Source organism: Triturus cristatus, chromosome 7, assembly GCF_964204655.1.
Source record: "Triturus cristatus chromosome 7, aTriCri1.1, whole genome shotgun sequence".
Classification (NCBI taxonomy): domain Eukaryota; kingdom Metazoa; phylum Chordata; class Amphibia; order Caudata; family Salamandridae; genus Triturus; species Triturus cristatus.
In genome coordinates, this window is record NC_140590.1 from 283,785,867 (window position 1) to 283,799,655 (window position 13,789).

General features: G+C 42.0%; 1 protein-coding gene across 2 annotated transcripts in view; it reads right to left on the bottom strand.

Annotated features, from left to right (window-relative positions):
* The window catches only part of RUVBL2 (RuvB like AAA ATPase 2), a 144,287-nt gene that overhangs the window by 109,159 nt on the left and 21,339 nt on the right, over positions 1 to 13,789 (bottom strand). For both annotated transcript variants that reach the window (XM_085616283.1, XM_085616282.1), the window contains exons 3-6: positions 12,143 to 12,198; positions 10,186 to 10,327; positions 9,300 to 9,429; positions 3,477 to 3,543 (exon numbers count right to left, since the gene is read on the bottom strand). In XM_085616283.1, coding sequence (XP_085472409.1) covers positions 3,477 to 3,543; positions 9,300 to 9,429; positions 10,186 to 10,327; positions 12,143 to 12,198 — 395 coding nt within the window. The remainder of the gene's footprint in view (positions 1 to 3,476; positions 3,544 to 9,299; positions 9,430 to 10,185; positions 10,328 to 12,142; positions 12,199 to 13,789) is intronic.

Consider the following 13,789-nt stretch of genomic DNA (forward strand, 5'->3'; position numbering starts at 1 on the left):
AAACTATGCCTATAACTCCTAATTTCCAAAACCATAAAACTATAAGGCAAGTAAGGTTTTTCTAGAGCATGCGCATGCTGAGGCATCTTGGCACTAGCATCTTAAAAACTAAGCCGACGAAGAAAAAGGCCTACTTGATGCTAGAGACAAAGAGCCATGTCTTCAAAGATTTCCTAAAAAGAACTGTTTGTTGAAAAGGGCATGGAATTCCAAAGCTTGCAAGCTAAATAGGAGAGGTTTCTGCCACCCCAATTAGCCTTCTTTATTTTAGGGATGACTACTAATTTAGTGGAAGATGATCTTAGTTCACGTCAAGGGACTTGCCATGTAAAGGTCTTCCTGAAAATAGAGAGGACCAGTTCCATGCATGGCTTTGGGCATCATAAACAAGGCCTTAAATTTGACCGTTTGACAAACAGGCAGTCAGTGAAGGTCTCGGAGACTCTTAGAAATGTAGCCAAACTTGGGGCAGGATACTGCAGAAAAACCATGTAATTCAATATATTTTACCAAGGAGGTGATATAGATGTTTAAAAGAGTAGGAATAACGGAACTCCCTGTGGCGCCCCTTGTGGAAGAGAAGGATTATAATAATAATAATCCATATTTGTAAAGCGCGAACAATCACCCGTAAGGGTCTTTACACGCTGGGGGCCGTCGGGAAGATTAAGAAAGCTATTGCCCAGAGTCACATAGTGCTCGGCTAATCTGCCGCCGGCGCTGGGGATCGAACCGTGATCCCAAGATTCCGGAGGCAGTCGCCCTGGCCGCGGCGCCACACCTCTTTAGAGGTGTACCCTCCGAGCTCAATGACCTGTTCTCTATTTGACAGGAAGGAACCGTGGGTGGTCAAAGCCGTGCCCCTGATCCCAACCCTCTATAGCCAGTTGATAAGCACCAAATGGTTCACCATATCAAACGTGTCAGAGAGGTCCAGCAGGATCAGTGCTGCTCTGCCTCCACTGTCCACCTGTAATTGAATCTTCTCAGAAGCAATAACTAAGGCTGATTCTGTACAGTGTGGTGTCCGGAAACCGTGTTGCGATTGATCCAGAATGTTTTTAGCCTCCAGAAAGGCCATCAAATCTTCATTTATAGTTTCTTGCATACTTTTTGCTGGGTGCGGTAGATGGGAAATGGGCCAGTAGTTTTTAATCTCTGTTGTATCCTGGGAGGGTTTTATTTAGAATAGGAGGCACCAATGCCTTTTTCTATGTTACTGGAAAGTGTCCAAAGATCAGCACATTAAGAGGTTAAACAAGATGGAATGTGATCATTCTGGAGACCACTTGTAATACATATGGAGTGCACGGATCCCTAGAAAAAACAGATGTAGTAGTTTCCAACAGTCTTTACTCTCTATACCCCTAAACCATAATCGTACACCCCAACCGTTCCTCCTATATCTCAATCCTTTAAACCCACACCCCTAATCATATATACCCAAACCCAGTGGTTCTTAACAGGGGATCCACGAGGCCTACTCAGGGGGTCTGCAACAGTTTTACAAAATTAAATATTAATAAATGGAAATTAATAAAGTATATACAAATATAGACGCAACATTGAAAATTGTAAAAAAATTCTATTACTTGATTGTGAATTAAACTAAATATTTAAATATTTGAGCATTTGTATGGAGTGTACTTGTTTTGGTACTTTTGTGCATAGTTTTAACTTCAAATCATATCAATTGCATAGGCACGGTCCCAAACTTCAAATGACGACTCAGTGGAGATCCCTGGATTCCAGTAAAGATTCAGTGGGGGTCCACAGATCTCAAAAGATTAATCAAACAGGACTTATAAAGCGCCGCTAATCAGCCTCAATGGTATCCAAGAACCGCTGCCCTAAACCTTAGCCTCCTTTACTCAACCCCTTACCCCATATACTTCAAACACTTAACCGTATACATTATATCCTTAATCTCCAACCCCTAATCCAAGATCGTTGACCTCTACACTCTAGCTATATGCCAACTCTTAACCCTTTAACTCCTAACCACTCTCAGGCAATGAGAGTTGAAATTAGGGATAGCGTACCAGGAGAGGTAAGGGGTGTGGAGGAGGTGGTGGAGAGGGAGAAAATTAAAATAGAACGCTTCGAACACTTTTTTTATCCAGAAAAGTAGCCTAAAATGTTAATTTAACCCAACAGGTCAAATTCTAGCAGTTGTTTTAGCACTTGCCAAAACAAAAATGGTAGCATAGTCACTCAAACACTGTAGATAAAAAAGTACTTAAGAGGAGGTAATTTTTTCTCCAGAAAAATACTTTAGACCTTATGTGGCCACCAAAACATTAAATGAAATAAATACAAATTCTTTAAAAAAGTACGTTTTGAGGTGTAAAGGCAGCAGCTATTGCTCACAAATTTTTGCTCAGAGAACAAAATGTAACAGATGTTAAGGGGCGCCGCACTACATTGCACCACGGAATCACAGAAAGACCCAACTACCAAAATGAGAACATACATTTTATGAAACGGTTACGGTTGAGCCAGATACGTATTATTTATCCATAAAAATTGAGATTTCTATTAGGCAAGAGTGTCAAGATGTTGAGATAATCAGTATTAATGACCAATAATTAACATCCCTTAAAGGAGAGAGTCAGCTTAGCTATCACACAAGAGGTCTAGCAGGAAACGCAACTTGAATGGGCAATGCGAATTCTTGGCATGTACAACAAAATTTTGAATCCACACAAAGGTAAAAAATAATTTTTAAGCAGACCCTAGAGCAGACAAGTGGCAGCACAAGAATCATCTTGTTCTTGTAGACCAGTGGACAAACATAGGAACCACTGGCCACATCCAGGAGCTATCGTGCAACCCACCAATCAAGAAAACTCTATATTCTATATATAAAAAATTATAATTTCTCACACTTTGGCTCTAATCTTCTGTGTAGTATTATTACAAGAAAAAGCGCAAGTACATTTTTAGAGCCACAACCAATATTTGAGAGCCTTTAAACAGATCAAGAATTACAGGGATCCTCCTGCTTAGCACTTCACATTAACTCAAGGGAGCAACCAGATCATACTATTCAGAGGCTAGTGCTGAGTGAAAGATAAGCCTCTCCACAAATCAGATTGTGAGCAAGCCAGAACACTTTTATGTAGCACAGGGTGCATGATTGCAAGCTTAATGTATGGCCATTAACTCAAAGCAGATCACCAAACAATCGGCCTCCCACCTGGGGGGTGAATGGATGTGAAATGTGTTGGCTCACAAACACAATCTGACAACCTTTAACTAGACGAAGTATAGGAGCAAGCGGAAAACAATGGGCGCAAACATGAGAAGTGCTCCCAGGTGAAAGATACTGAGTTGGTGGTAAATGGGGGAGCAAAAGGGGCAAATTGATGGCCCGCTAAATATCCTGCATACACTTCAACTAGCACCTACCTCTGTCAAGTACATGAGCGAGCAGCAAAAGAAGGTCGAGGCAGCTGGTGAGCAAACGTACTTACTGTTCCTGTGGCCGGTCTGTCAATCTGAATCTCAACCACTTCTCCCTCAATAATTTCCGTCTCCTCCCTGGAAGGGCAACCAGACAGAACAATTACAGCGCCACCCACAGCACACCAAGGCCCCCAGCCCATCAAATATATGTTTAGAAGAAGGCAACAGCATTATTGCTTTCACAGGATTTAGTGTTGTAGACACACAATGACCGCCCTCTTCTAAGAACACAACACATTTTGGCATAGGGTGCCTGGAAGGCAGAAATGCTAAGAAGTTCTAATTACATTTTCAGTTACATATGCTCTCTTGGTCAACAGAACTGATATTAACTGCATCAAGGCAGTTTTGCTCGTTCTTTAGGCATAGTACATGTTCAGGCTGCTGGTACAGGAGAATATGACTGATAATAGGCTCAAACGTCTACAATGCTACCCCTTTTCTCTAACCTGGCACAAGCCTTGTTGGATGGAGGACAGCATTAAAGAGAAAACGGTACCCTTATATCTAGTAAAGCCTCTAATAAAAGAAAGCACTGCAGGATTTGAAGTGTCCATTTTAAGACAAACTGCACTTTTAGATGTCTCAAAACTGTGAGCTTAGGATAGCCTCAACTCTGTCCTTTGGAAGAACTACCGGGTGCATCGAGGGTGAGCATTTCACTATTGTTTCACTAAAATCTGACAAAATCCCAGTATGTGCAGCTCAACTGTGTGAGAACTGCATGCATGATGAAATACACTCTACTGAAAATGCTCCCTCAAACACATTCCCACAAAGTTTTAAAACTAATGACATTCACCAGATTAACAAACCCCACCCGAAGAATGGCTTTCATCTTGGAATTCACTAAGACCATTTTCTGTGTGTTATATTATTGTGGCAAAAGAACTACCAAAATTATCCACTTGTGTCCTCATCTACTCACCATGACTTAATGTTTCTGTCATTCAGTACCTCCTGGTCATTTCTCCCTGGTATGTTTATTTATGCACCAGATTCCGCTCCTCCTCGTTTTTTATCAGCACTTGGACCACTGCTTTTTATTTCACTGTACTTCTTAGTCTCCCTCTGAATATAACTTTTCTGTTTCCCAATCCTGTTCTGTCGTTATTCCCTCACCTAACCAGTTTTTTGTTTCGTAACGCCCATCCAGATCTAGCTTTCCTCCTTACCTTTAATGTCCCAGACCAGCAATAAATATAAAACAAAAAAAAGGAAACCATCCATCAACCCTAACTTCTGATCCTGTCTTTTTAAATTACTCATTTTTTAGAAATCTAAATAGTTTATAAAATTTAAGTACTTTATGACATCTGGGATTGGATCCCAAGTTAGTAAATCATGAAAAGACCGTTTCCCCAGAAGAATTTTTTTGCCATAAATATTTTCATTCAAAAAATGTTCTTTGACTTAGTATTTTCATCACTCTTTTCCATTGTGAAACAAACTCCTATGCTGTGGGAGTATGCCCATTTTGCAAAGAAGGTCGTTGAAAGGTCATGCCTCCAAGTCCCATTCACAAACACAAAGGAAACTTGTCCAAGAGACCGAATCAAGTGAAGTTAGCTCCGATATGAGGAAACACAGCATAAAAGCTACAGGACAGTCACTGTAAATGCCGGTGAGTGCCAACAATTACAACATGCTTTTTACTAAAGCAAGGATAGAAATAAGTTCTTACAATTTCATCAGTAAGGTTGGGAGACCTCATCACAGGATAACTACAAGCGTCATAAAAAACGTGAACAAAAATATTAGAGGAATTAATTAAAAGAATAGCTTTATTTATGGTGCAAAGAATCCTTTTTAAAACAACTCAACTCGTTGAACCAAGAGAATTTTACAAAAAAGCAGTTTTTTAAAATGTGTCCAATAACTAATGTCAGAGCTTTAATATTTAGGAGAGGAAATGCATTAAGAAAATGTGGCTCCCTGCCTTGCTTGCTGTGCAATATGTCTGAGTTAGACTGTAGGATGGCTCCGTGAATTAATCGCTCACCACTGCGAAATGTAGTAATCCGCAGGCTAAACGTACAAATCCTGGTAACGCAAATTTTGTCTGCCATCCTTCTGAGGTCAATAAGTGGAGTAACAAGTGGTTAACAGTAAAAGCTGCTAATGATCGTGCTCATAAATGACAGAAGTGCAGCATGAATCACTACAAAAACGCTATCAACCTCAAATTCAGTTTCAAAACCTGCAAGGCAGTACTGATCAAGTCCCAGCTCTAAAATGGTGGGAAAAACTTCTCAACACAAGGAATCGGGGCATGTTCAGGCTAGAAACAAAAGCTCAAAATATAAATTAAAAAATATGGTACTACCCCCTCTCCCTCCCTCCATCATGCTAGCCTCCCATCTTTTGAGAAAGTTTTAAACCTCTCTGTTCCAGGAACACCTCATCCGTCAGTAATGAGCAGCCTCCAAGCTACCATGACCAGCCTGGACCAAATACTAACAAGCATTTGCAATGCAATAGGTCTCGCATTTAAGCGAGTTTGAGCTATTGACATTGCAAATAACAATGCCTTTTAATTTTGTTTTCATTTTAAAAACATAAATAAAAGGCATTGTCATTTATAATGCCAATAGCTTCGACTCGTGTAACTGCGAGACCTATTGCATTGCAAATGCTTGTTAAAAGATTGCTTTACTTAAAAGCAATCACAGGCATAGAGGTCTGCTGACCACAGCAGGCCACCATTTCTGTGATGTTTGCAATTTCCAATGGGTCACAAGCCGAGACCTACTGTGTTTATATTTATACGGTTAGACTATTTGCTGGGAATTTAAAAATGTGTAAACCACACATTTATACATGAATGTTTGCGATTACCAAATAGCAAGTCGCAAAAATGTGCTATTTGGTAATCCCAAATGATTACCTACATACATCTGGCCCTGTGTGCGCAGAACTTATTTCAATTACTCAGTTACTCACAAGGATTAAAACACAACTTGGCTATATCTGCAAAGTTAGGTGAATAAGTCGGAAACATTTTCGTTTTTTTCTTTCTTAGGATCATTTGGTTGGGTCAGAACATTTTATGGGTCCCATTAGGAAGTCGAGATGCACATAGTTAAAATTCCGCAAAATCATGTGATCACCCACATGTAGGATTTTTTCACTTGATCCTGAGATGGACAGAGGTCACCTGTTGTGAGATGTGGTTGGTGACTGATACTTCAGTCTGCTCCCATTTGCCAACCTCTCAGGCTACCATATCCAGCTGTAGTTTGCTTTTTTAGTTGGAGCGATCTTACTTTTGTCTTTATTCACCTTGTATTGCAACCTACTTGTATTTTGACCTTACATATGACGTCTCTATTCATTTACTTATTGACTTGTTTCTTTGCTTTTCTTAAATATTCATGTTTGTTTGTGGGTTCGTTCATAATGTGGTCTAAAGCCCTTAGGCCAAGTTTGCACGATAGAAAAAGGCTAAATAAAACAAATAAATAGTAGGTGCTGTTGTTTGCCACTGGTGTCTGGGAGGCTTTGGACTATTGCTCCACAATTGGATAAAAATATATTCCCTCTGTACACATAACTCTCAATTGAGTTTAGGAGGAATTGCTAGCCGTTCATAGAGTAAAGCAGGGTGCCTAGCTGTTCTTGTGAGGAGCAGGATGCGACTGTTGGTGTTCAGGAGTGAGGGCTTTTAGAGCACTCCTTCAGGGCTTCAAGCGTTGGTACCGGCCTTGGATCTAGTGTTTGGCTGGGGTGGGTGCTGAGTAGACCACAAGTGGCACGTAAGGTTTGAAGAAACAAGGATTGTGGCTCTGTGTGTCTTGTGAATGGTAGCCATATCTCCCTGAATGGGTGATTTGCACTCAACCTCACCATGAAAGTGACTGGGGCATTTTGTTTTGTGACACGCACAATTTGTGCAAAACAATATGATGCAGAGGGAGCTGACAATTTTTATTACCAGGAAGCGTAATTCATGAATCAAACACATGTTGTAAGAGGTGCTACCCACAATGCACTACACATATGAATTTCCCCAAACCCTGTGGTGTAAAGGTGTGCCTTTCTGCCCTGGAACTGTGAGTTTAGGTTCTCGGGTGTAGAGTACCAGACATTCCTTAATGTCTAGCAAATCTGTTTTTACTTCATCACTGGATGGATCAAGGAATAGTTATTTCAGCCTAACTTAGTGGGTTGGGAATCACACTGCATTACTTTGGAAACGGGGGCCTAGCTGAAATTGATGAGTGGGGGTGGCATGGGACAGGGCCAGGGGGTGGATTAACCCGAGATGACATGAACGGGTAATATTAGCTTTCCTGCTGTGCTCAAAAGAGTTCTGCCTTTTTTTAAAGTTGTACTACATTGAAATGGTGTTGCTGCCAACACACTCTCGGCAGAGAGGGGGTACTCGGGGTACCAAGATAAAGCAGGTGAGCAGTGCATGACTAAAGGGGCACACGAGCGGCGTCCGAGACAGCACTGGTTGATTCCTCTGAAACAGAAACAACAAGCTGAAGTGAAATGTGAACAAGCATTGGCCGCGCGCGAGCGGCCAGAGACGCAATATGTGGTGGGGTAGGGTGAGAAGCGGGAGTTGTGTGTGCGCGTGCGTCATCGTGATCGCGATCGCTCTGAAAGCGAAAGTGATCGCAATGACGCACAAGTTTTCAAAGTGCTGCTCGCGGCCGGCTGCGCACATGCACAATCGCGTGAACGTAAGCGTTAGGCCAGCCAGCAGCACTTTGAAAATCGCACATACAAAATGTCTCTCCGAGCCAGCGCATGCGCTGGGCTCAACGAGACCTAAAAATACTCTACCACCCCTAATGAACACAACCGACAGTTGCAACAAAAAACTAAGTGCTGGGTGGAATGGTTGAATGAATCTCAAGCCACTGCTGAACGCTTGGAGCCACATTCCAGCCCACTGTTTTGTATCCATTGAGCCATTTTATTAAGAAACTCGCACTATGGAAATCAGATTTTGGTCCTGCTTCAATATGGACATTCCAACCTAAACTGCCCAGCCAGATCCTCTCCTACTGTGACTGAGATTAATTCAGGCATTTATTCAGCCACTCTGTGTTTGTTGGTGTTAATGCCCTAAGTGCAATTGGGTATGCCCATTTGTGGGTCCAATGATACAATGTGTCACAGTACTCAAGCTATATCTCACTGACGCCGCTCAAGTAGGCCAAAACCAAATCTGTAATTGCTTATGTTCCCATCTGGAGGTGACCTGGCTATGTGGATGGGCTGGATGGTTTCTAATGAAGTAAGCTCAAGACTGATTTGCATATGGGCGGTCTAAGTGTAGAGAGGCACAGTGGGTGAGAAACAATGGCCTAGAGTCTAGACTGTTACCCAAGCAATCGCCAGTAGTGGAGATTAATTCAAGCATTCCTTCGATTACTTTGCTGTTTGCCACCATTGAGAAACACACAAAAACAAACCTCGATGTACTGTGCTTCACTACACCCCAACTAAGTTCAGACTATAAGCAAATAATATAACATGCGAAACCCCTGTTGCGAGTCCATAATGTACTAGCTAGTTCTGATGTCAAGAAGTAATCTTATCTCGGAGTTCAGCAAGCTCATAAATGCATACAAAAGTTTGGTCTTGTGCTGCTATTTGATTAAAGAAATTATCAAAGTCTTGCAGTATCCTGATTATGTAGAAGTATGTATTCAATACAAAACAGACACCTTCAAAACTTGACTACTTACGAAGGAGGAGCCAGGTGGTTCTGTGAAGAAAGGCTGAGAGGAAGCTGTGCAGCAAACCAAAAGCATAGGACAGTGTGGTAACATACACGCAGAATTCTACCCAGCTGGCCGTAGCGTCTCACTTACTTGATTCGTACTCCGATGGACCGACGGAAGGCCTGCGTCAAGGCTTCTGTCTTGCTCATTTCTAAAGAAAATATTTCACTTCCAGCAATTGCTGTGAATGGGGTGTCCAATCCAAGGGCCTGGGCCATGCCTGTCAACAGGTATGATATAGGTAGAAAGTAAGATATATAACACACTACAAGCTTTGACATCCAATACAACCTCTTCAACACACCAAATTTCCCTTTACACAGACCCATGAAGAAACGAACTGCATGCATTTACAGAAAATGCACTAAAGAATGAGCAGTGACAAAAAGCAAGATTTCTACATAAGCATCCACAACTGCAAGACAGAAATCAACCTAGATGAGACCTTTATCAGAAATAGCCAAAAGTACCCTTGCTCTTTCTCAGCACTGCATCTATACCATCAGAGGCAACGCAGAAAAAGGCCTTACTCATCTCATTCGGAGCACCACCAAATGTGGTGTCGAGCACACGCAGAAATGCTCTGCTAACCTAAGAGACCAGAAGTCTGCATCAATGAGCAAAATTCACTTGTGAAATGATGCTGGTAGCCCCCTAAAGAGGTACAATACTGTGACAGGCAAGAAAAGGCCAGAACAGCAGCAATTACAGAACAGAATATTTCCTAGAGGTAGGTATACAACAGGTACAGACTCAGTACATGACCACGGAATATATCCTAAGGATGTACTGTGTATAAGCTTAACAGAAAATGTAAAATTTCATAAAAGATTCCATACATATTTAAGGCTAGACTAGGTCCGTAGAAAGCACCCAGCAGAGGTGCCATAGAGGACCAGAGAATACTCCCTACAAAAACTGGATGGTATACAACAGATGTACTGCATAGAACTCGACTTTAGTGGACTATTCATACCCATGGCAATAGCGGTCTTCCCGGTGCCTGGCTGTCCAGCTATAAGCACTGCCCGTCCTGCAATCTTCCCTTCTTTAATCATTTCCAGAATGACTCCAGCTGCACGGCGAGCAGCCAACTGGCCCACCATCCCCTGTGACACCTGAGGAAAAAAGAACATGACATGTAAAGGTTGCATGGAAGGGTTGTATGTCGTTACAACGCATTCCGTTGCAACGAATGCCTTTACCACGCATGCATTACAACGGAATGCTTTTTCAAAGCATAACCTTTACCACGAATATTCCTTTACCATGCATACCTTTACAACGATTTTCGTTGTAAATTTATGCATGGTAAGGGCATACTCTTGGTAAAGGTTATACCCCTCCCCTGTACACTTACGTGACCCCCCCAACCCTTCTTATATTTACCCCTGCCCTTAACCCTCAATCCTTTTATATATTTAAAAAAACTAAAATTCCCCTTACCTCTTCACGTAGTCTCCTCTTCATCTTCCGTGGTGACGTCGTAAAGAGGAAGCGGAAGTTTCTTTCCGTTTCCTCTCAAACAACGCAGATTGCCTGCACTTCGACGTGACATCAAGTGAGTTTTTTTTGGGGGGTGGGTAGACCCCCCCCAAACCCACTTTTTCTAATTTTAGCCTTTACCACACATGCCTTTATCTCGTAGTAAAGGCATGCGTGGTAAAGGCTTTCGTGGTAACCACGCATGCATTGTAAGGCATGCATGGTTAAGGTTTGCGTGGAAACGGCTGCGTTGTAGTGGCAGTTTCCCGCATGGAAGCGCATCACCAGAAACTCTCATACCTCTGGGAAGAGATACGCATATAGCTATGATGACCCTTGGAAACAAAGAAATAGGAAAATAACCATCAGAATGAAGATCCTCCCCCGACTCAAGGAATCAAAAAATGTCATCACATTCAACATCTATCTCATCAACCCTCATGGAAAAGGAAAGGGAAAAGAACCGGTCCAGGGAAGACATGGCTAGGCAGTTCGGGCTCGACTGTTCTCATGAGGTACAGGATCAAGACTGATTTGCATATAGTTGTGTCTGAACTGGGATGTCGAAGTGAGCTAAAGAATGATGATGGATTCAACCCAGGACTTGGGGTGTTTAGGGGGGAGGGGGGGTCTGAAAAGTTTTAGCACTCTATCCATCATCTCCTTGTGTTTGCAAGGGGAAAGAACCACCATAATCAGTGACCCGACTGATATTGGAGGTGGAGACAGATAAAACACAATCTCCATGCGAGTCAAAATACAGGTGCTGGGAAAGAAAATATCACACTTGTGAGACCTTGGGGATACGAGAGGCAGCAGACTTTAATGATACCTGGTAGACAAGCCCTAAAGTTCACAACCCTGGGAAACTTTCACAAAAGAAGAGTATTATGGCATGGGAAAGATCAGCATAATGAGATGCGTCCACTAAAATCTAAGAAATGGTGTGGGAGGAAGCAAGGGTTGGGTGTCATGGATGTTACAACCCGCAACCCTGTGACCCAGACAAGGAAAACAAATTGTCATATTCAAAATAGACCGAGAGCTTGGCCCCAGAGAACCCACTGAGGGAGAGGCACCTTGCTCTACTGTGTGACTGTAATCATGGTGCAACTCTTTGGGGATCCCATTAAACAGTTATACTTTCCTTGCTAAAACCTGGACCCGTCCTGACCATTCCTCCTCCACTGCGATGTACTATCCATTTGCACCCTACCAATCCATTGGAAATCCTTGGCACAAGCAGGGCAAACGCATGCTGCATCTGGTTATGTTCCCTTTTACAGAAGCCAATCCATACCACTATATTTTGACACTTCCTGATTGCTGGACCAGGCTCAACAGTTACTTCAAACAGCACCAAGGCATAGCATCATGTTACTGTGCTTACAGCACTAGCAGACTGGACAATCACACCTATGGCAGAAGCACTATATAGTACATCATACCTGTCGAGGCTCCAAGGCATCGTCCAAACCCAGCCCTCGGATATGTGAATGGGCACCTAAGTGAAGAAAACAGCTATCAATATCGAAGCCAGCAAAAGTGAAAAATATTGGCTACAGAATGCCGCCAACGATACTACAATGTAAAGACATCCAAAGGAGAACATTAACCAGTCGGTATGTGGAGAGGACTCAACTGAATCCATATTCGTGACTCCAAACTTCAACATAGTAAGCCAGCTACTGTATGTCACACTAAGTGATATTAAAATGAAATGGTTAAAGAGATAATAAAAACCTAAAAAAATGGAAATGCACATACAAGAAGAAAACATATAATTTAGGAAGCGAAAAGGTTAGATTTAAAGGTACACTGGAACACAGTGATTACCACACAATGTCAATATGGAGTAATTGGTTTGTCTTACATAATATATTTATGACTTTATTTTGAATGCTATTGAAAGCTCCACTTACAACTCTGTTTATAAGTCTGCCTCCATATTTAAATCAATCTTTATGAAGTGGAAAAATTATTAGAGACAGTAACCTTGATGCTCAACTTATTTTGTTATTTTTACAAGATGTACCAAGCAATGACAAAGCCAAGAGCTCTGGCTGGTTGTATTATAAGGTATGAGATTATAAAACCCGATGTTCTATTTAGAATATTGCAATGATCTTGTAAAAGCATATACAGTGCATCATGTTCATTATAAGAACATTTATAAAAGCAATAACCATATGCCATTTACAAAAAATGAAATAAGAAGAATCCAAGTGCCATGACTCGCCAGACAGAGCAAAATTTTCAGTACACCCCAGATCGCCTGTTGCTGTTCTGCCATTTGCCTATGGGCTCCCAAGACCATTTTTGGTCTGGCTGCAATATGGCTACTCCTGCTCTGCATCTAGACAGATAAAAAAGGGTTGCACCTACCACACCTGGTAGTATTCCTTTTGCAGTTACTGTGGCTGATTGCATAATGGATGCCTCTTAGTTACTCTACAGTGGAGCCATCAGACCATCTAATATGGCTAGTGTATCGTGCACATTTATCTGCGTTAGTCTCAATCAATTCTGGCTAAACTCCTAAAAGCAAGTACCATGGCGGGTTGTATAATGCCCACTTGTAAGGGTGGCTCCCTGCCAGGGTGGGATCATTTTGGTTACTCCATGGTGATCCACTAAAATATGTATAATGACCATTCCGATATGCTCCATAGCACACATGGGTGGATTCCTCAGACACAAAATATAGGTGCTTATATAATGGTTGACCATCTGTTGCCCCACTGTGGAGCCGTACAAGCATTTCCTTGGCTGGTTGCACAATGCACATTCCCATGGGTTGCTCTCTGCCATTCTTGGATTCATAGTTAGCCATGCTACACTCTCTTTTTATCCATCCATTCATACACTAGCATACATTAGTTTGTACTATTTCACACTCCTATTCGCTTCAAATTCACACATAGGCACAGTGACAAAACTCAGTAAGTACCAGCTCTGGTCCTCATGCATGACATAAAAACTATCCGCTAGAAGCCACATGACACGCATCCATCCAGAGTACTCATGGAGTTGCGTGCTACTTGCCCAAAAATGCCCTTTAGCACCTCCTCCAGGGGTATAAGGTGCTATATAAA